The sequence below is a fragment of the Hyalella azteca genome, unplaced genomic scaffold, assembly GCF_000764305.2.
Source record: "Hyalella azteca isolate HAZT.00-mixed unplaced genomic scaffold, Hazt_2.0.2 contig4197, whole genome shotgun sequence".
NCBI lineage: Eukaryota > Metazoa > Arthropoda > Malacostraca > Amphipoda > Hyalellidae > Hyalella > Hyalella azteca.
The window spans coordinates 245072-267738 of NW_025934420.1; the positions used below are offsets into that span (position 1 = coordinate 245072).

Sequence of the window (22667 nt, forward strand, 5' to 3'; positions counted from 1 at the left end):
CGGCAGCTCGACGAGTGGAGTAAAGGAAGGTTCGACTGCCCTACAAGACGGGATTGGTTTAATGAACTGATACAAGAGACACGAGATTGATCTGGATGGAAAGAGCGATTAACAACCCCAGCGCACCAATGATGGCTCGATATCGAATGCCTTCCTGATACGTAACTTTTGATTAAGGAGGACACAAATCATTAAGCAGCGAATAGATTCATTTTTTACTTTAATAAAACATTTATAAAATTTATTTGGATTATTGGCTGAGGCTTAAGCTTCTATTACATTTTTCGATAGCGGAAGCGCTAGCAAACCATTATACTACTACTACTACACTTTTCGAACTTGATACTAACTTAGGCTGTCAGTTATTTTTAACGTAGTTATTTATATTAAATCATGACTTTTAGCGTACACAGAAGAATTAAATTTTTCTTTTGAAGAATTAAACTTTTTCACAACTTCGGTCGCTTATTCATCAGCAGAAACAAGCGTTAAGCAAGAAACTTAAAAGCGAGGCTTACTCCTATTTGTCCTGCTTCTTTAGAATACACCTTAAATAGTATAGGTCAATAGACGTAGCCGATTGCACTGTAATTGAAACAATTGTGACTAGATGGCTAGAAGCTGTCTCTAAGAGATAATAAATAAATGCAATTATCACGATAAAATTCATTAATATAGCACATAGGTGGTTGATAATAATGGCTGCTAAGCTAATAATCGTTGTTAATAAATAACAAGCAACTTAGATAAACAATGAATAACAGACAATTCCTCATACACCTCCCAATTGCGCATGCAAGGCTTAATAGTCCAAGAGTTAAACTCATCCGTCCCACTTCATGAGTCGAAGCCGTGTAAATATTGTGCTTTCTTAATATAGTCCAAGGTTTTGTGGTAGGGCGTTTTCTGCAGTGAGAGAGCAGCTGCAGCTTCCTGGAACTTGGTCGCGTTCTTACGAGCGTAAAGTTCCGTGTCGCGCATGATGACAGCCAGGCGGTCTGGTCTTATTTCATCCAGGCCAAACTCGTCGCTCAAGTGAGGGTTGAATCGGAAATACACATTGCCGGGCAGCAAGTCGTGCATGATGGTGTGTACACCTGCAAAATATTACATTTTATTACTGTTTTTACGTTTAGGTAACTGGAATATTGATCCAAGCACGAACATGTTGTGTGCTTCAGATTATCAGAGGATCAAAGGGCGCTTCAGATCATACCGCGCCGAAGGTTATGCAATGAGGGCTGTCGTTCGGGCAAAGCTCAACTTAATGGGTGTCAAGATATCGGACAATGCTACACACAGGCATTGAACTGCATACTGGAGACTCGGGATAAGACAATGAAATGGCTCATTTGATGTTTACGTCATTATAGTCATTGTTACGTGTACTTGAATAAATGATATTAAAAATGTAAGAAAAGGTTTGGATCTTGTAAAAATTATACTGATTTTTGTGAAGGCCAGTTATTGGTGCTCTTTTCCAGGCACTAATGTCAGCAAGAATCAATCCAGCAATGCTTGGGTATCGAAGAATACTGTCTCATAAGTAGCGATTCAATTATCCAGGGAAGCTACAATGATTTCAGCAAAGCACAGGTTTGGCCGAAAAATGAATTGTAACGCGAGAGACCGCCCGATTCTAAATACATTTGTTGAGAGAATCGCGTGATAACGACTGCTAAAATATCTGCAGCGCTAAATTAACACCCCAAAAACAGTTACAACACTAACTATTTGACACGTAACTACCCGAGCTTGGAAGTTTTTACCTCCCAAGCCTCCCCTACGTCATGGAGATACGGCAGCCGCAAACTGCTAATGTCCCGCGCCATCCCCGTTGCCCTGAACACTGTTCATTTGGGGCAGTTCATTTTGAGGGAGTTTGCCATGATTAGGAGTACCAAGGAACATGCACCAACAGCCATCGTACTATGCAAACAAACCTTCACCCTTTCAGCACAGCCAATAATGAAATTAGGGGTGCCATTATTCGAGTAGTTATTCATACTTCCTTAATCATTTTAGTCGATTGCTTTAACGAGCATATTCAAAATTTCACCTAAATTCTAGGACGATCAATTACAAATAACGTTCCATGCTTGGAGTAAAAAAAGCTTTTGGTACCTTCAGTGTCCGTGGCGCTGTTGATGACGCTCCTCAGCTTATTGCCCCAGTTCATGGAGAGAGAAGCGGCAGGCTCGACAGGCTGGAATCTTCCCGTGCCCAGCGACACGACGCACTGGAAAGACGAGTCCGGCCACAGCTGCCGAGCCTCATGAACAGCAATTGCTGCAGGGTTGTTGACGATAATGCCTCCATCCATAAGAACCTTATCGTCCAGTTGAAATTCAGAGAAATATCCAGGAGCAGCGGCAGAGGCTCTGACGGCTTGCCAGAGAAGGGCTCGCGACGTGCCGCTATAGTGACTAGCAACTCTGTGCGGCAAAACGTAGTTCCGGAACAAGTACGCTTGAGTCAGTGAACGAACTGCGTGAGAAGCAACCAAGCACACCTGCAGCAGTAATATTGTCTTAATATGACACAATGTACCTGCAGGAAAATAACTGTACAAAAAAGTAATGTATAGGGCTGCCAAGGAAATGAATCATCGAATGCATGCAATTTATGCCAATGTTGCACGTCTGGGAAAAGTTGAATTGTACCATTACGTTTGGAAAAATTGTCTCATTGTCAGAGAATTGTATCAACTTAATATAATCTGGATCTGGTACATTTTAGAGTACTAAGGATGTTTCAACCAATCGAAAACCAACCTTGGGCAGCCCTGAAGACAAGCTTTGGAGGAGGGGTGCTTCACCCATGTTTTGACGCAAGATGTTATCCCAAGCGTTGCTGTCATAGTAGCTGTTGTTGATCACCAGGCTCGTGGCCCCGCGTAACGTCGTCTGCGTGAATACCTTCTCACTCAGGTCCCGGTAGAGCACTTCGCACTCTAGGGGCGACCGTCGGTGAATTCCAATAAGAACTGCTACGATTGCCCCCGTCGACACACCGCAGATCATATCAAACATTTCGTGCACTGCTTTACCAGTGACTTCCTCAAGCTTTCTTAACAGCTGAATAGCAACTAACCCTCGTACTCCACCGCCATCAATGGCGAGGATACGAAGACCTCGACCTGAGACCGGACCCGAGTAGCCCATGAGGCCTAATACCACCTTAGCCTCCAAGGCGACGTGTTTGTCTTTCGTGGCCTCGAGTATACGCAGCACTCGGCCTATGCCCCCCAGCTTGACGGCGGCAGTGTAAGCCGTTGGGTAGGTGCGAAGGTGGCTGCTTAGGTCGCACAGACGGCGCAGTGTCGCACCCTCGCCTTCGACCGTTAAGCCTTGCACCAAATGGCGCGTGCGCGAATCTACAGACGTCTGTGATACGGTAATATAGAATTGAGAACATGTTTTTTATTACACAAAAAAATTTAAATCAATATGAAAAAATCTAAGTAGGTGAAACACACTAACATTATATATAATAATATGAATGAACTGAGCATTTTTTACATAGCTATCATCAAATCCTAACATCAGAGGCACACACCTCTAACTGAATTTTAAACAAACAGTGCACTAACCTTGGAAACCACATCTCTTTTCGTGTCCAACCATTTAGGCCGTGATGGAAGATTGACCGGAACATTATTGCTTTTACTTTTAGCAGATCTCATGAAGCTGAGGCTTATTTGAGACAGAGATAAGGGTATGTACGAATTAACTATTTTTAATGCTCTCTGTAACTCTGAGTCAGGAAATTCAGGCACAACAGGAGCAGAGGGAGTTGCGATAACTGAGGTAGACAGATTTGTGAGTTTGCCACTTAATTCTTCGTTTGGTTCATCATATGACTTGGATGATTTAGAAGACAGAGAACGAGGAAACCTCATCGAAGTATAGGTTGGAGCCGGTACGATTCTGTTGGGAGCGTGGCAGGAAGCTGTACCAGCAGAGGTAGACTTGTTTACATTGAGGGGTTGAGATATCCGAATATATGAACGGCCTGAGTGTTGGATCATGGCTGTAGGACTTGCAACACTGGAGATATGTGCATTAATGATGTGATGATGACTACACGCATACAAGTTGGTATCATGTTTTGTAGCAACACCAGGATGAGGAGTGATGGCCGCATGATTACTGTTAGCACTGTTGATTTCTGTGAAAGTAAGAAAGAACGCTTAACAGTATTAGCTTAGGAGTAATTACTAAATTTAGTAAGCCAAATACAGCCAATTTTCACTTACACTCCAGAGAAATGAGATTTATTCATTGCAAAATTGATTGCAGCTTAGGTAGAATTTTGGTTTTTGTTACAAATTTGACAAGATTTTGCATGGACTATGGAACCATCTAGCACGATACTTTTTGGGAAAAATGCTTGACATGTGCTTTCAGTTAGAGACATAGATTTAGTGATATTTTTCCACCAATGGAAAAAAATATGACCTTAGCAAGATATATATGAAGAAATGTAACTAAACTCACCATTATTGGTTATGCATCCATCACTTAGAAATTCTCTCACAGCATCAGCACAAATGTTTGTGGAATTTGTGTTTCTTTTTCTTCGATGAATAGTAGAAGTTTTAACAATATCACCAGCAGTTTTTAACACTCTAACTTGATGAACACAAATTGTTAGAGCTTGCCAAATAGCTGTATACTCTTGCTGGGTTAATACAGCAGATTTAAGCATTGGATGTGCAGGTAAGATATTTATCGCACTTGAATTCTTTGGTTGCAGATAAATGTATTTCTTTACAAGGGTCATGAAACGTTGCCATTGTACAATAGACTGACGTTGACTTGATGATGTAGCCATTAAATTTTGCAGCTGACTGGATTGACAAGTTGTTAGATAGGTCTGAGAGATTTTACTATTTTAATTTATAAATTCTTCTGAAAAATTCAATTAAATATATTAGTTTCCAAAATACCTTTATTCAATTTTATGTAATGAATCAATAAAGAAGGGTAATGATTAAACTGTTCAACTACTTTTAACTCTAGAATGATCATAACAGATCTGGACATTTCATCATTAAGCAAATAAAATTATTACCTATGCCTATGTGTGTAGTAATGAATCATGAATCAGCTGAGATAAGATTAGCATTTATGCCACTGTCAAGAAATGTACCAAGTGTGCAAGAAATGACTTGAAAAAATGAATTTTAGAGCCAAATGAAAGAAATTTTGCTCTAAAAAAACAGGCCTTAAGTTTGCTTCAACTTTCAAATTTAAAAAAATTGGTTGTGAGGATTACATATGTAATTAACGCATATGAAATTGTGATTTATCAGGATCACAAGCCTTAATTTCAAGTACTTCTATTACATGCTTTCCAGTGAATATTTGAGACAAATGCACAAAGTTGCCTGATTGTCAGTTTTGTGTGGCTGTGTAGCAGGAGCTCCTCAGAGTCCATGGGTTACATATGCATGCCATGCAGCCAATTATGCATGCCATGCAGCCAAATTTTGGACATGATAATTTTGTTCATTTGCATGTTACTAGTGATGATTTTATGCTATAAATGTAATTATTTGACTTTGTGGCTGCTGAAATTGCTTAAAATAATAATTACTTTTATTTTCTAATACAAATTAATACTAAGCAAGCTGCTTTTAATTTAGGGCAATATCTGTACTATTTAGGCCAATATCAGTGAATTTTAGTGCTTTTGATTATTACCATTTATATTCCTTCTTTGAACATAGAGGTTGTATAGTCAAATGAGGTAAGACAGGATTGCAGCCTTCATGGGGTAAGAAACCCCATGGGGCAGCCTTCACCAGCCCATGGCATGCATTCTAATTGCACTCAATTTAATTTGACAGAAGAATATGTTAGAGCAATCATTGCCTATCATTGCAGTGTTTGTTTCAACCCTCTTCTGCAATAATGAATTTCTAGTTAATTTCAAAGAAAACCTAAGTAAAGAAGGTTCACAAAATAGTAAACCCTATTTGGGAAATAAGCTGTGTCTGATTACAAAAAAATTTTTGGCCAGGTTTGTGGATGTAGGCAAGTAACCTCAAGTAACAAGCAACTTTTGAGACATACTAGGCATTCCTACCTGCTATCATCACTGCCTGACAACTATTCTAAAATGGGGTAAAAAAGGACCGGACATGAGGTAAGACGGAACCACTAAATGATCCTGTTTTACCCCACAAGTGGTCCCATCTTATCCCACGAATGGTCCTGTCATACCCCACAAATGGTCTTCTTTTACCCCATAGTTTATCAAAAATAGCTTTTAAATGAATATATTATTGTGCATAAGTATACATGGAGTATTTTGGTCAAAATTTTCATCTTTTGCTTAAAATAACCATTCTAAATAGGCAAAATTTGCAAAAATTCATAGAAATAAATATATTGTATAATACTTCTTACTTTCTTGAAATGGTTTCTGAAATTTTAATTTCTGGATAATTCAATGCTTGCCCGCTAAAGGGTTAAGTTATTATCAATTTATTTTATTACCAATTTGATAAATTTTCAGACAATGACCCTAATGGAATATACATGTAACATTTGGCAGTGCTCTACAATGAATCAAATCCAACCTACTATTTCTATGCTTAATGAAGTTTTCTCATGGCAAAAACTCCAATGTGACTGATATTAGAGTTGACTTCCTGCAACACAAAACAGTAACAAGTGGTTGTTCAATCAAATAATGTGTTTCTAGATAGATAATATTGAATATCAGATTTATATTTTTACTAAAAACCTTGTAACATAAGAATTACCCGTTGGTCCTTTCTTACCCCAGCCTGGTCCCATCTTACCCCAATGGGGTAAGATGGGACCAGCTCACTTTTTTTAATCTGTACAGAAAACTATGTTGTATGCAAAAAGTCTGAGTTGTAGCTTTGAAGCCCATTGCATAACCACATCTTGCTCATGGTATAGATGCTACATGCCTGTTAGTGATTTGGGTCCTGTCTTACCCCATCTGACTATAATTAGTTTTTGCTAATTTTATTCAAGAAGAGACACTTTCATCTTCTTAAATACAATAAAAAATTCCTACTCAAATAAACAATGGCTGAAGCTCAGATACTGGTATTTTTTAAACCTGATTTGTAGATGACATACACGTGTATGCTGCACAAGACTAGCACAACCAATCTTGTTAGTTTTTAGTGCACAATTACTGCAGGGTTACAGTATACTACGGTACTACCTAGTACCTACTTCTACTTGGAAAGCTTAAAAGGATTAAATAACTGGATTTTCACTAAAATATTAACTAATCCAAAACTGGAAAAACAGGCAGTAACAACCTGTGTATAAACAGCTGTAAATAAACAAAAAATATAACTCGGTACTCAGTACTTACTGCAGTGAGTAACAGAGAGTGCATTTTATTGTTGAAAAAAATGTGGTCATGGTTGGACAGACCATTTCCATAAATGAGAAAATGCGATAAAAACTGATAACACTCTTAAATGGGATCAATTTTTTCTGGGAGGGGCAGAATTTTCCAAAAATCATGGTAAAATTTATAAAAACTCATTTCCTAGGAATCTTATAAAATTTCAAACAAAAATTTTTTATTAAAACATTTTTCTTAGCTTAGCTTCACGTTTGTTTGTTTGTTGTTAAAATTGACAACAAAATTAGCCCACTTCTGATTGCTCTAGAGATCTGAAATTCGGCATGCAGGCTATTTTTGTCTAACAATTTCAGATACAATCATAAAAACTTGCAATTAGAGACCTAAATTAGCTTAATCGAGTAAAGTATATATATATAGTATATATGTATATAGTATGACGTGCGGGCGTTGACATTATAGACAAGCAGGCGCTGACGTTGCGTATCATCGATCCATGCAGCAACGGACTAAAAAGGAGAAAATAAAATACTTAAAAATATTTTAAAAAAAACACGTTTTTCTTGTGGACTAAAAAGTAGAAAATAAATTATGGCTCGCCCCAAAAAACGTGGGTCGGGCAGATTTATGATTAAAACTGGAAAAACAGGCAGTAACAACCTGTGTATAAACAGCTGTAAACAAACAAAAATATAACTCAGTACTCACTGCAGTGAGTAACAGAGAGCGCATTTTATTGTTGACAAAAATGTGGTCATGGTTGGACAGACAGACGGACATGACAAGCACAACAGCGCCTTCTTCCATAAAAGAGAAAATGCGCTAAAAACTGAAAACACTCTTGAATGGGATCAATTTTTTTTGGGAGGGGCAGAATTTTCCAAAAATCATGGGTAAAATTTATATAAACTCATTTCCTAGGAATCTTATAAAATTCCAAACAAAAATTTTTATTTTTCTAATATTTACTAAATAACTTAGTCAAGGGCCATAGAAACGTGTGAAAATCATAGTATCTGAGCAGAGACCTTTTTAGACTCTTTCTTTGAATCCTATAGATAGACCAGATAGTATCATGGATACCAGCATTATGGTATCATAAATAAGAAATTGTTTTAAATCCTGGACTTGAGTAGATAAGGAAATTAAAAATGAACTGAATATAAAAAATCTCTGATTTGTTACTATGTGTGAGATTGATCACAAGCCCAGGTATTTTCATCTTCAAGGGTGGCTTTTGCCCAGTGTCCTATTCTGCAGTTTGCCTTACTATCATTACTATGAGTATGATGATGATCCTTAGTCCTTACTCTTACAAAAAGGAAAAACTATATTTTTGTTGGCAATTAAAAAAAAAACACAAGAAATAATTCTTTTTACAGTTTTTCTACATTTGTTTTTTTTATGTACAGTATTGGAAGGTCACCTCAAGTCCTCAACCTCATCAGTCATAAACATGACCAGAGATGGAGTCAGCAAAAAAACAGTATGCACTAACTCAATAAGATTAGGATAGATGAGTAACCCTTAAATAACATAACTTAGAGATAAAGTTGGCCACTGGGCCTAAACTGAAAGCATTAAAAAATTAGCTACCTATAGGCTATAAGTCTATAGCCATTAGCCTATGGGCTATAGCTATAGGGTGAATTAATACCTAGGTAATCTTTCCTTTTCAATGCTAAATTGATGAGAAGCATGAAATGAGAATTATAATTTGTACTAATCTAGATAGTCTTGTACCTAGTCTGCTAGTCAATGCTAAGGGATTTCCTTGATGAATTATTGATCAATCTAATCATCATGGCTTGCACAAATAATGCTCAACACATTACACAACTAACAGTATTACACAACGCAAGCAAGTGACGTTTCAACGTCCACAACCTGTCCTAACCTATACAATTATTATTGAATTATACTTTATATTTTTTTTGTAAAATACTATAAAAGTACATCATACTAAAATGTTACTTTGCTATCAAGATAGAAAAAGCTATAAAAACCTCTGAGCTTTTGAAGTTCCGTCCTTTGTACTGCGACGATGCACAGCCTAGCCCGCGGCCCGCGCCACCTACAGTTCTGCACCCAAGAACTTGTGTTTACCAATGCAGCTGACTGTTCCGTGGCCGCGCAGTGGGGTGATACAAGAGCGTGACGTAATATTGCTGCTATTTGTGCCAACCAATCCGAGTTCAGAACGACATCATGCCATCGCTCATCATTGGCTAGAATGATCCACACCTCCAGGAAACGCTCTAGCCTGAGATCATTGCATGACGCGCACGGCCTGAATTATCATAAAGCAATTCTAAACCTAATTTTTACAAAATTAATCATTTAGTAGGGTTTTCTCAATGATACGTCAATAATACTCCCAATATACAATATTTTCCAGCAAACAGGAAGTTACCACTTCGAGATTGATCAAGCTTCGATTTTAATAAAATAATATACAAAATTTGACACAAACTGATCGGTGTTCAAATCGTGGATTGCTGAATAAATCACACGCATACTTCATTTCAAAGCGAAATCCAACTTGGAAAAAATGTTTTTCACATTTATAGAATTTGTTCCGTGCTAGCGATGGTGGAAGTTTAAATCACACTTTTATTTGTGAATAACGCACGTAGATCGTCAAATATAGCCCCCATTAGAATGATTAGATACAGCAGTACTAAAATTGTTAGAAACGCACTTCACCATTGCCACATTGAAGGCGACCATGGTTTTGCGTAGTAGACGAGACTGCTATTTTAGTATGTACGCATCGCAGAGACCTTGAGACACTGAACGTAAACAACCTCGTGTCCTTGTCATTTACGTTTGAACATGTTTTGCGTTAATGCCATAATTTGGCGTTTTAAAGAAATTTTGGAAACTTAAAATACGATACACGATTAGTTAATAATTTGACACTACTAAGCACGGTTACGCAGAGACGTGCGCAATATCTAGGTAGGTAGAATATTGACTAGAAAGCAAGCCGAAGAAATATTGGGGACGAAAGTGGATATTTTGAGAACATAATTCAAGCAAGCAGTAAATGAAAACGAAATGGGTTGTGCAATTACGTAGGTGCAGATATTGAGATACAAAATTAGAAATGATGGCATTAACAATCCAAACAAATTACTCTAATTCTTTCCAAATGCAGGAATTTTACCAATAAAAATACAAAATTATGCGTAGATTCTAGTATTATTGAACATCGTCCACCGAGTAATGACAGGTAATTTTTTTAATAGACATGTGCAACAGGCGAGGTCAATTGCGTCCGTCACCGGCGCCCCGGCCTTCGAGGCACGTCATTTGCTCACTACGCATCTAGACGGAATAATTCAACACATTATGTTGACCACCATATCGTACCCGAGCCGGAGAGAACAAGATGCTTGGAACTAGAACAAGCGACTGTATTAGGGAACTCGGCTCTGCCTGTAACTTATTAGTTTTTTTTTAGACGTACTAAGAGAGTGACAAAAAAAAAAAAAAATTGACGCACGAGCATTCGTGATAAAAATAGCTTCATTAGAATGCCAACTGGGTTAAAGTAACAATGACTAGAAATTATGGGAACCACAGAAACCTCTGACATAGATTTATATACGAGCTCTACAAGCCAAGTATCATTTAGTGCAGGGACGAAGCTTTGTTGACAATTGCGATCTCGCGTTCACGCAAATAGCGCCATCAAACCGTCTCTAAGCTCACGTTGTGAAAAACCATCCCAATCCGAGGCAAGCGTGCAACAAAAATTGCGCAATATTGAACAACATGGAGAATAAAATTGGGTATGAAAAGATAAGTTATATTTTCGGTTCAAACACAAAATTATATGAATTCACAGTTATGCAGCGTTCTCAATATTTCTGAGTTAAAATTCAGGTCATCAGGTCATGTCATCAGAATTCGGATTTCAGAAAGGAAGAATGATAACCAGACTCTAGGTTCTTCACTTGACATTAGGGTTCTGAGTGGCGTAGGCGTTCAGGAGCCGTTGTTCTTCTTCGTCTTCCTCGGAAGCATCGCTGTGCCCCCCACCTTGGTACAGATCCCTCACCTTCCCTATCCTCTCGTGGTCAAACTCTGCCCCCACGGCGCACGACAACAGCCGCTGGATGTTGCGCTCCTCTTTGTTACCGTATATGTATCCATTCGCTTTGTCTACTGCCTGTAGATATGACAGATATTATTTTATACTCTTCTTGGCTTTTGTTGAGAACCCATATAATTGATTAAATGAACATTTAATAAAAGTTTTCTAAATCCCTACTTGCCTTAATATTATATTGAGCATAGTTCATGGTTTGAAAGCTGAACGGAGCTGCAAAGAATACTCACTTTAGTATAGCGACGTGTACAAGTTGGGCTAATAAGTGTGTAGTGCATATCCACTTCAACACAAAATGCTAGGCGGGCAAAGGCACTACGATAGTCCCTTCAATCGAATCAACAGTTTGTTTGATCAATAGAATCAGAGCTTTGGGCTTACCTTCATGACATTAATGAGGGTACTCCTATTCTGAGCGCTGACAGGAATGAAGGAAACTAAGGCGTAGTCGGTCACAAGCTCGGCCATCGCTTTGTTCAGCTTGCGGTAACTGCGGTAGACAAAATCAAAGAAATTTTCATCGTATCATCCACTTATAAACACTTTGCAGTCATGTGTTTGGCAACTTTCAATACTGGACTGCAATGCAATGACTTTCGAAAAAATTTCTTGAATTTAATATACTATCCATCGTGTTATTAGCAACGAAGTTAATGTGCTTATTTATAACCTGACTTAAGACTCACCGCTTCGTGAAAGGAGAATCATGTAGCTGGTCCAGCAAATAATTCAAGTCCAAGACCTCTGTATAGAATTCAAGCGGCATCTGCAGAGCCTCATACTTGTCCACCAGATCAACTTTAGACAGCAGGTTGACCGCAGGCGACTCCAACTGTAGCATGCTAGTGAGAGTGACCAGTAGAGCAGACAGGTACTTGCCTGTTGTGTTGAACAAGACTCATGTCGCTCTTATCACAAATAAACATCGACTGATTAGGAATAATATGCGTTTCATTAATTTGAATTTGTGCCTTCCAAATTATCAAATGAACAAATAGAGCAATATTCACTTCTGTTGGTTTCAGTAACTACTGTACACCAAATGTGTTAGTTCATACTGACTAAATTCTACAGCTGATTATTTGTATATGGTAATGACGCTTAACAACGATGGTGAAATCCAGTCAGAGCAGCAGTCCAGTAGAGGAATATACCACAGGGCAACAATAAAAACCAGTCACAACAGTACACAGTTGTTGTAATAACTAATAACCTGCTGTTCACCTGCTTCGTTGGCGTAGTGAGCGTCCACGAGATGTACAGAGCAGAGTTTGATGTTGGCTGAGTCGAGGGTACGAAGAAGATCTCGCACCATCGTGTGGTGAGTGTAAAGCTCGGCCTGGATGATGTCATTCAATTGAAAACGTTAAAAAAAATCCTTTTAAGACATGTTGGTTACGCATGCGTGATAGAACCAAATTTAAACCTCGGCACCATCCATGAAATGTTGTAATCTTATTGACAAGAGCAAAAATGAAACGGCAATCGAGAAATATCATCTCAAAGATGAGTTTGCCTGCATGCTAGCAAAATAGGAAAAGGTAGTAGTAATCGGTGAAGGTAAAATCGAACATGGCAACTCTGCAAAACAAGATTTTGTAGATTATTCAATAGCCCAGACTGGCATTAAATTTTCGTCACCATAGTAACTCGCATACATAGACTGCACTTTCAATGCAAAAATAGAAAAATTTACCCAAACCCACGACCATGTTGATTTTTAGTTATTACAACAAGTGTGTATTGTTTGAGGTTCACAGAACAATAGTTCTCAAGTTGAATGCATATCGGTATTGGTACCGTTCTACCGATTGGTAGAACGGCCATACTGCGCCATTTTGGTCAGAAAGTATGATCAAAAGCAGACAATTCGATCAACCAGAAAGCTTGAGCGAGGCCTCACTTGACCAGGAAAGTCGAAGATGAGGTAGTGGCCGGCAAGAGACTTCAACTTGTCGAGCAGCCAGTCGGTGTTGGACGCCAGCGCCTCCATGCAGTAGAGCAAAGCAGCGTTGGGGCCCAAGGCCTGACTTGCCATCACCTCCTCCATCTGCACCAGTTCCGTGACGCTCACGCTGCTCTCGTACGGCACCGTGTCGTTTGCCGGGTCTAAAAAATCAACATTGAAAACTATAATCAAGCATAACTGGAAATAAATGGCTATTCAGGGGTTTCAGTGAAAAAATAGTATGCCTAAATTGAAGTATGGAAATGATGCCAGGTCAGGTAAATTCATATAATTCAGAAGTAGACCATGAGTTAAGTTAAGGAGTTTTAGGAGATATTATTAGGAATAAATAATCACATTCAAAAGAATTAAAAGACAAGTCAGAGAAATTCAATTCAGGATTCGATTTCAGCAATGGAAATAGATTTTTGGCATATTTATAAAGTAAAATTCAAAGGAATCTACATGCGAATTCTTGCTGAGCCTTAATATAAATAAATGCTCTCGTAGTGTGGCATTGATAGAGCGATTTTCCTGTCAATTTACAATTCACGGTAATTAAGCTCGTGCAACTCAAGCCATTTTAATAGGTAAATAAAACAAATAATTTTTTTTAAAAGCTACGTTTTCTTAACGGACAAAAAAGAAAAAACATCAACTCTTACATAACATTAAAGTTATGTAGAATGTTATGTAATGTTATGTAAGAGTTAATGTTTTTCTTTTTTGTCCGTTAAGAAAACGTGGTTTTTAAAAGTTTTTTGTTTTATTTCATTGTTTTGAGTTTTGTAACCACCAGAGAAACGTGGTTTTTTAAAATGGTTTTTACATTTATTTATTTTCTGCATTTTAGTTTAGCTATTTTAGCAATTCAAATCATTTTCCAGGGTTGGCAAGTCTGGATATTTGACAAAAAAAAAATCGATTCCCAACCGTGAATTTTTTTTTAAATTTTATTATAAAAAAATTAAAAAGAAAAAATAATTTTTTAATTATTACTTCTGATGATAAAATCTTTAATTGTTAGGCAGCATAAGCATGCATGCCAAATTTCAAGTTTCTAGGATTTTTAGAAGTGCTATAAATTAAGCTTTGAATTTTTGATGACAGACAGAGAAGAAGGGAAACTAAGAAAAACGTGGTAAAATACCTTGTACCTAGTTGAGCGTGATGAGCAGAGAAAACCACGTCACCTCGAAACATTACGGCTCAGATGGCAGTTTACTCGTCCGTATTTTTTTAGTTTCGCCTAGTATTTAGCAGCAATCCATATTATATTTAATATTATTAGCGGGAGAGAAGCTATTTGCAACAGTTTAAGAACATAAAAAGTCATACCGTTCTTTCCGCCTTCTATTCAAGAAAACTAGGAATCTTGACAAAAAAAAATCTCTAGCAGTCCGATACTAAGACTCATTTGAAGGCAGCACAGCGACGACGCACTAAGTAACTCACAAAATTTACAGAACACAGCAAGCTATCGCAGAATAACTCACTTAAATTAGGTAACACAGCCACGAATCAGAGAGTAACTCACCTAGATTGATAAGGGCCACCTTACGACCGAGCTCAGTAAGCAGCGTTGCCATAGCTTGACAGTAAGTCGTCTTGCCGGAGCCTGGAGGTCCGATCACCACTTGTCCAAAACTGGACGAGTGGCTCAAGGTTTCCTCCATTGCACTATGTGGTCGAAATAAATAGTGTGGGTAACTTTGTATGTCCTGGAAAATTGGATTAAATTAGTTTATTACTCGATAGTACTGCCAGCATTGTAAAATCTTGATATAGCAAATTTAAAATAGTATTTTTCACCATAATGTCGGAACGAAAAAGGCATTCGTCGAAAGACAAAGCAAGAGAGAGAACTAGAGCATTGTTTAAATCCAATCATAGATTATATTTTTGGTTAAAGATTGCAGATCGCGTTAGTAGATGAACCACGCACCTCTATCATGCACGAAGATGTTGGTTGATGGAGTGGGCCAGGGCAGCGAGCTCGGTGCGCGGCGGCAAGCAAGGCAGCGTTAAGCTCAGCAGAATTGGTTTATTGGTTGCCAGGAGCTCGGCCAGAGCGCGAACACTGAGCACGGTCGAGGACTCTTCGCTCCCAAGTATGCACCTTCAGTCAGATATTCCAATGTTAAAACTTGAAATGAATAAGGGATAATAATTATGTATAGTTTTGAGCAGGCACCGTATTTAAAATTTCAACCGTTATTGTAGTTTGATTCCACCCTCAATTAATTACAAATATCATTATATAAATAAAATAATCAACATTTCCATATAATTTTAAAATGAATGTTGATTGAAGGCTCTTAGTAAAATTGGAGTTTGATCGGGTCCTGCCTTGCTTAACATTAATTCAGTGCAAGAATTATTGTGATGGCTGGAAATTCGATTGTTCATTGCCCATTCGAGATCAGTTTGGCAACTTTTAGGTAACTGATTGAAAGGATAGTAAAATTTCGGCAATTATTTTTCCTGAGTAACGTAGGGGTTAGCTTGAAAGCCTTGAAATGTCTTTTCTATTTTTTTCCCTGGCAAGTTTCGTGGACTGAAGGCAACGACCAAAATACTTGCCTTTTCCTAAATCAAATTTTCATGAATTGAGAGTATTCATGTGTGCATACAGCATACAATAAAATTTATGGATTTGTTAAATTACGTGGTTGATAAGGGGGCAAAATGATCGACTGATATAGGTACATTTATTTCAACGCAAATAAAGTGAATGGTAATAAGCAAATTCAGGACTTATTTATATTTATTGCCATGCAAATAATATGCATTGTGATGTTTCTATGCAAAATTCATAACTAATATGAATACTCATTGCAAGAAGAAGGAAAACATTTTCAGTATTCATTCCAATGACAACTAAACGCAAGTTAGAGACGATGTTGCAGAGCGCGTCTCACCGTACGTTGTAGATGGCGGTGGTGGAGGCTAGCAGCGGCGTCTGTTGGGGCGTCTCGCGTTGAACCAGGAACAGGTTGCCAACGCGGCCAACCGAGGTGACCGTCACGAACACTCGATTGCTGCAACGACATCCACACTCAGGAAAATAAATTGCTCATATGGTCTAAATAGTGACACGCTTTCTTTCTCACATAGCAAGCAGTAAGTGGATGTAGTCCCGATACGCCCTTTCCCAGTCCGATCATAGTTGAACAGACGATGCTATTAAACGCTTTGTTTACAGATACATCAAGTCTTCAATGCTACTTGCATCAGAAGGTCAGGCAACAAAAGTTACCGCCAGTAGATTAAGGGTAATAATGCATTTGAATTCCGCAGTTCTTATCGAGATCGATTTAAATAACAATGCGTTATAGCTAAAGAACCCATCAATTAAACGATACATATTCACAAGCGGAATGGTCAATCAACGCACAGATTTCCAACTAATGGGAACATGTATCTCGGACGCGATAAAATTTTTAATTCTAATGTAGGAAGCACAAGAAATTTCGAGGATTCAGTTCAACCGAGCAGTTGTATACAATAATAAAGTCGACCTCAAATGAATCTGAAACGTGTACATGATACATAAACAACAATTAATGATGAACGAAACGAGCAACAAAACATCATTTTAACTGACCTGTACTCAATAACTGCACAATCAACTTTGTCTCCGGACACGTGAGTAGCGAAGGTGGCTGTCCTTACAGAAGGTGGTCGGCAGCTGCGGGAACTCGACTGCGAAGTTTCCGAGTCCAAGACACACGAGCGCAGAGAATCGTTGAGCGCCGCCATGCAACGAACGCTCCAGTCTACTACCGAAACTTTATTGCTAATATGACTTAAGAACAAATCTTTGAACTGATTGATGCAGGAACAGGAGAACACAAAGTTTCTGAGGCAATGGGAGTCAAGTGGCAAAGAGGCGAGGTTGAAAGTCCTACGTTGTTAGGATATTGATATGAATTTGAACCTTCACTGCACAGCCGATGCTTTCACACGAAGTTGCAAACAAAAATCTGCAAATATACTCGGTTCAAATGAGAACTTTCATAAATGTAAAATTGTTCAATTACAACATGATACTGACGCGCCTAGACGACTAACCAATAAAAATGAACATACACAATAATCGAACAAAAGTGTGGGAGAAGCCAAAAAATATGTGAAACTCGCAGGGATGAATTTAACCGCTCTGGGACATCAAAATGTTAAGCATAATTGGCGATACATTTTTTCAATCTTTCTTTCCTTTGAGAATTTTGCTTCTGAGCACAATAGCAGCTTGTTGTTTCTTGCGTAGCATTTCTGCTTCCGCAGCTTTCCGCTGAGTAATTTCCTCCTTTTTCTTGAGCAGATGATTGAATATTTCTTCCTTCTTCTCTTGTGTAGACAGACGTTGTTTCTCAGAAATGGATGGCGATGGAGAGACTGATGAATTATTGGCGTTTCTTGCTGCATTTGTAGATGAAGGAACATTGTTTATAGGCTTAACACGAGGCTTCTTCGCAATCCTCGACCTAGGCGTCATGCCATCCGTCGCTTTTTCACTAACATCACTAACATTTTCAGACGCCAGGCGTCTTTTCCTGGGTTTCTTGCTAGCCTTTTGATCTCGAGCAATTTTTGCCATCAAATTATCCTTAGGTTGCGGCGAAGTTTGAATAATATCACCTCGGGACCTAGCAATTGCCTCTTGCAGTCGCTTACTGGTAACCTTCGTGTCCTTCACAAGGCGCACGTTGTTGAAGAACGTATCAATCCTCGTTTGTGAAGACTTGACGCTCAAACGCTTCATGACAGGTATCAAAATCTCGTCAGTTTTCGATCGGCTCCAGCCAAGTTTATCAGCTGTAAACTCCCTCAACGCATCCGTGTTCGGAACAGACCACTCGAATTTTTCTCGTGACCGATCAACGGCAGGTTCGATGTAAGCAGTGTAGACTTCGTCGTTGGGGAAACCTTCTGGAAGGTACACTTTATAAAGCTTCTCACGGAGCTTGGATGGTTTAGACACAGACACGCCCCTGTTAACCGATATCCACCATTTTTTAAAGTTCCGCAATATTTCTATCCCTGTGCCGGGAAACTCGGAGAGTATCTCCATTCCTGAGACGGCCCCGACACCTTCAATGCCCATGGTGTAATCGCTCCCGGTTAATAGCGCTAAAGTTATGAGCTTTTCTCGATCTAACCCGAACTGAGTTCGAATGTTATCCAACTTGTATAGCTCAACGTGCTGACTTTGATTGAAAAAATTTTTGTAGACGTGCTTACTACCGAAAAGAAAAGCATCCGAGTCATCGGTTATGGTACCATTCGTAAGCTTGACGTCGTCAAGGAATGCACATTGAGCTTCTGCTTCCATAGGTGCCACTATGTAAGGCAAGCCAAAAAGCTGCAACAGTTCTTGGGCATCTGTGTACATTTGCTGCGAGAGATTAGACGCGATTCGATCCCCTTTCTGGGCTTGTGCCACCAAACTCTTCTGTTCTTTTGCAAGTTCTTGTTCAATTTTCTTCAGATCATCTTCATTAGGACCAGCGAATCCAACTTCAGCATTCACAGCGGATGTGTCAGTGTCGAAATTGCATTCATCAGCCGACTTGACAACATACGCCGGCGCAGAAGCGTTCTGAACAGTTTTATCTACCGCTTCGCTGGTGGAGGAAGAAGCAGCTGTTGTTGAAACTCCTGATATTTTTGTGATTGTAGTGAAAATTTTCCGAGAAAGATTTTCGCCGTTTTTAAGATTGCCAGTCGGGGCAGCATCGTTTGCATCAACAGAGCTGGCGCCGCTTCTTTTAATTGGTGTTGATGTGGGGTCACGAGTTTCTTCAGATGATAAAGAGCGGGATTCACTAATTGGTTCATGTACCTCAATAAAGTCGTCGTCATCATACGAATCTACACCAGAATTTTCAGCAATAGCTTCTGGTGACTCAATGGAATGATTAAATTGTGACATTGATGGAATGGAATTATTTTTTCCGGCATCATCGGATTCGTTTCTATTCTGAGTTTTTTCAGAGCGTTCGTGCAGTGATAAATTTATAGGGAAAGGAGCGGCTGATGCAACCAAAGATTGACAATTCTCCGAATTGGTACTCGATTGCAATGCTCCCGAAACTGACTCATTGATAGAAGAGGGGAATCCAGACGTTTTTAGCATATTTTCGAGCTGAACTTTGACAAGGTCATCAATTTTTTTCTTAATATTCTCTTCAGTGTAGCTACCATTCTTTACTCGAACTGTAGAGACTTTAGTTTCCGATGAATTTTGCTCCATGGCAACAATTTCCTGGACACTATTTGATTTGTCATTCGCCATTAATTTTTTCCTGTGATTTTGAACAAATTTGACACGAGTGCGCTTGGTTTCATCCAGCAATGAAGGCGCTGGAGTATTGTTTGATTCTTTATTAGGTTCTGTGTTCGATGAAGAAGAGGAAAATATGTCAGCAAAGATGTCTTCTTCAAACAATTTGGGTTTAGAGACATCGATGCTTAGGGCCAAACTATTCTGTATGGAAGATTTCTGCTTTTCGTCCAAACTACCAGGTGACATTCCTGAGACACTATTCTTTCTGCGAGTATCTACTTTAGCTTTGCCAAGTGACTTATCTTCTACTTGAATGATGTCGTCTAGTCTATGCTGCACAATTTTAATATACAAGCTACTGGAGTTCGAAGATCTGAGGGCATCGATGTTGTTGCCATCTCCGTCACTTTCACTGTTGTGCGACACAGGACATATTTCCTCCAACGCAGAAGCTTTTCCTATCGCAGTTTCGATTCCGGCACCCAGGTCACCTGAAATATCGGTTTCAGGCTCGTCAACTTCGACAAAGTCATCAGTGTCATCAGAATCCGATGCATTGACATCTGCATTGCATACAACCCCAGAAGCATTGCGCGAGGTGCTTGGCTTACTATCGTCACTTTCAATCATGGTATCAGCTTCCTGTTTCGACTGCTGGATCAGACGCAATATTTCATCTTGAGTCAAGCCATTGTTATCACTCAACGCATAATTCATTACCTGCACCAGCGCTTCATCTCTGGTCTCCTGACTGTCAGAATATTTATCGTCACTAAATTCTTCGTCTGACGAGTCATCAGTATTACAGTAAGACGAACATTTATTAGGGTTCTTGAAAATTCCTTCTTTCATCAGCTCCTGAAGAAAATCTTTCTGAGGCTTTTTCATCAACGACTTGCCTTTGTCTACCTTTCTTGGTTTGACAGGTTCTTCATCCTTCGTAGTGTCCCTTTCTTTAGTGATAAAAATGCTGTGAGCGAAGTCTTCAGAAGCAATCTTGTGCGTTTGACTGACATGCTTTTCCAGGTCACCAAATAATTCTCTTTCCAGTTCCTCCGACTTTTTTTGCTGTATAGCGGATCTCACGCTGTCAATTGTTGTTTGAAACTTGAAGCGCTTCAGAAGCCTGTCCATCTGGTAAGTAGCAAATCCTGATGACTCCGAAGGCATGCTGTTAATTGTAGCCCATGAGTTGTCTTTCCTAGAGTCTTGCAATTCGACTAAAATTTCGTGCTGCTTTTGGATTGGTAACGAACGAAACTGTTCACTGTCCAAGTCGAAGTTATGGAGATTTTTATAATGAAAAGCCTTCCCCCGTTTCCTGGGTTTCTCAGAGTACTCTCCATTTTCATCGCTCGAGATTTCTTCGACTTTATTTTTTAATGCTTCATCTCCAAAACTTTGACCTTCAGGCAGAGGAGGCAACTCGAACATGTCTTTCTGGCGCGTTTTAGGAGCTGGCACCACTTTGTGCTGAGAAGGTGCGGGTCCCGTTCTACCGAGGGCATGACGAACTGCGTGACTCTTCAGGAGGTTGTTAAGAAGTCTCTCACGGATACGGTCAGCTCTGTTAGCTGCAGCTTCTCGACGCACGCGTCGCAATGATTGTGTTTGCTTCTTGAGGTGTGGAACTCCCCCATCGAATACAAACACTGGTTTTATGCCAAAATAAAGAAGCTTGCATATTCGATGAAATAACGTGAGTAAGTGTGCGTTGGCAACCGTCTCTCCACCAATGCCTCTGAAGCCACGAACCGCCTGGTGCAACCAAATAGAAACATCTACTGCAAGTACTTTATTTTCCAGTGATTCTAAAGGCACCGGAGTTCCGGCCTCTTCTATGAGTCTCCATAGCCCCTTGACTCCCATGACACAGATTTATTTTCTTTTCTGTAAAATAAAAATGAACAAGTCACTTTTTTACATGCACCTTTGCAGAAATTCATTATATATATATCAACTCCATTATTGACATCTAAACCTGAGGAAGGCGCTTTATACATTTCTAACCCTCTGGCCACTCATTCATTTGCATTATATATTTGTGCAAGACCTAAAACAAAGAGAAATGATGAAATCCTAACAAATCTGATATACTCTATATGTATTAAGTTTGAAGATGTAAAAGAAAATATGCAATATTCACTGCTATACAGTAAAAGAAACAACATAACAGCATCACAGCCAGTGCCATATTGTGCTAGGGTTGGCAATATCAAAGTATGGAATGATCATACATAACATACAGGGAAACTGAGAGAAGAGAGGTTCAGCATCTTGTATGTTGATGATGGAGAGTGAAGGGAAGTGAGAATCCTATGATGGTGCTAGTGAGCTCTGTCATATCAATGATAATTTCTATCAAATTTATTGTTATTGGCAGGCAACCTCAAGAAAGAAGCAACTTTCAAGGCAGCAAGCATTCAAACCTTATACCATTACAACCTGAAATGCATTCCAGAATGAGACAAAAATGACCACAAGTGGGGCAAGACACAATGCAACAACCAAAATGTGTCTTGCCTTGCAAACATTCTCCTCTCAACAGCTCAAAAGCTTGTGTCTTATTCAACAGTTCATATGAGTTGTTTCTAAACAAATGTACACTATGTAAGTGCCAAAAATGTTTATGTTTTGTACATAATTACCAAGTTTAACCAACTCAAAAGGTGGAAAAATATACACAAATATACAGAGCTGGGAAGCGCTACTTGGAAATGTAGCGGCGCTACCGCTACCGCTACATGCTCTAAATGTAGCGGACGCTACCGCTACACCCACTAGATTGTAACGGGCGCTACCGCTACAGTAAAATGTAGCGCGCTACATTAGCCGCTACAATGGCCAAAATTATTAGAAATCTCTTAATATTTATTGTTCTGCTATTGGGATTTACTCATTAACATTTAATGATAATAAAACATTTTTAAAACATATCAATGCAACTT

General features: G+C 39.0%; 2 protein-coding genes across 3 annotated transcripts; both read right to left on the reverse strand.

Annotated features, from left to right (window-relative positions):
- Window positions 1–201: 201 nt before the first annotated feature.
- On the reverse strand, window positions 202–9394 carry LOC108677316 (calcium-independent phospholipase A2-gamma). Its single transcript, XM_018165532.2, has 6 exons — window positions 9372–9394; window positions 4500–4913; window positions 3593–4170; window positions 2775–3386; window positions 2125–2512; window positions 202–1097 (listed from the first exon to the last, which is right to left on the reverse strand). The coding sequence occupies exons 2-6, from the start codon at window positions 4834–4836 to the stop codon at window positions 838–840; spliced, it is 2175 nt and encodes a 724-aa protein (XP_018021021.1). The 5' UTR covers window positions 4837–4913; window positions 9372–9394; the 3' UTR covers window positions 202–837.
- Window positions 9395–11165: 1771 nt separating this feature from the next.
- LOC108677320 (GPN-loop GTPase 2) lies at window positions 11166–22392 on the reverse strand. 2 transcript variants are annotated; one of them, XM_018165538.2, is made up of 9 exons: window positions 17038–17620; window positions 16352–16471; window positions 15376–15549; window positions 14968–15151; window positions 13386–13591; window positions 12707–12821; window positions 12169–12361; window positions 11864–11972; window positions 11166–11542 (listed from the first exon to the last, which is right to left on the reverse strand). In XM_018165538.2, exons 3-9 carry the CDS (start codon window positions 15382–15384, stop codon window positions 11324–11326), a joined length of 1035 nt encoding a protein of 344 aa, XP_018021027.1. In that variant the 5' UTR covers window positions 15385–15549; window positions 16352–16471; window positions 17038–17620; the 3' UTR covers window positions 11166–11323. The 2 variants fall into 2 exon arrangements, 1 of the variants encoding a protein (XP_018021027.1); XR_001931248.2 differs by lacking the exons at window positions 11166–11542; window positions 11864–11972; window positions 12169–12361; ... (1 more) ...; window positions 13386–13591; window positions 14968–15151 and having other exon boundaries at window positions 15381–15549; window positions 17038–22392.
- Between the last annotated feature and the right edge of the window lie 275 nt (window positions 22393–22667).

Excerpts from the sequence above, each read along its gene's own strand:
- LOC108677316 (XM_018165532.2), bottom strand. The coding sequence starts at position 4,836 with ATGGCTACATCATCAAGTCAACGTCAGTCTATTGTACAATGGCAACGT. Across the intron at positions 4,171-4,499 it reads TGGATGCATAACCAATAATG|AAATCAACAGTGCTAACAGT; the intron begins GTGAGTTTAGTT and ends TTACTTTCACAG. Across the intron at positions 1,098-2,124 it reads CAGCGCCACGGACACTGAAG|GTGTACACACCATCATGCAC; the intron begins GTACCAAAAGCT and ends AATATTTTGCAG.
- LOC108677320 (XM_018165538.2), bottom strand. Across the intron at positions 13,592-14,967 it reads GGTGGCCCTTATCAATCTAG|ACCCGGCAAACGACACGGTG; the intron begins GTGAGTTACTCT and ends TTGATTTTTTAG. Across the intron at positions 11,973-12,168 it reads GATTCTCCTTTCACGAAGCG|TTACCGCAAGCTGAACAAAG; the intron begins GTGAGTCTTAAG and ends TGTCTACCGCAG.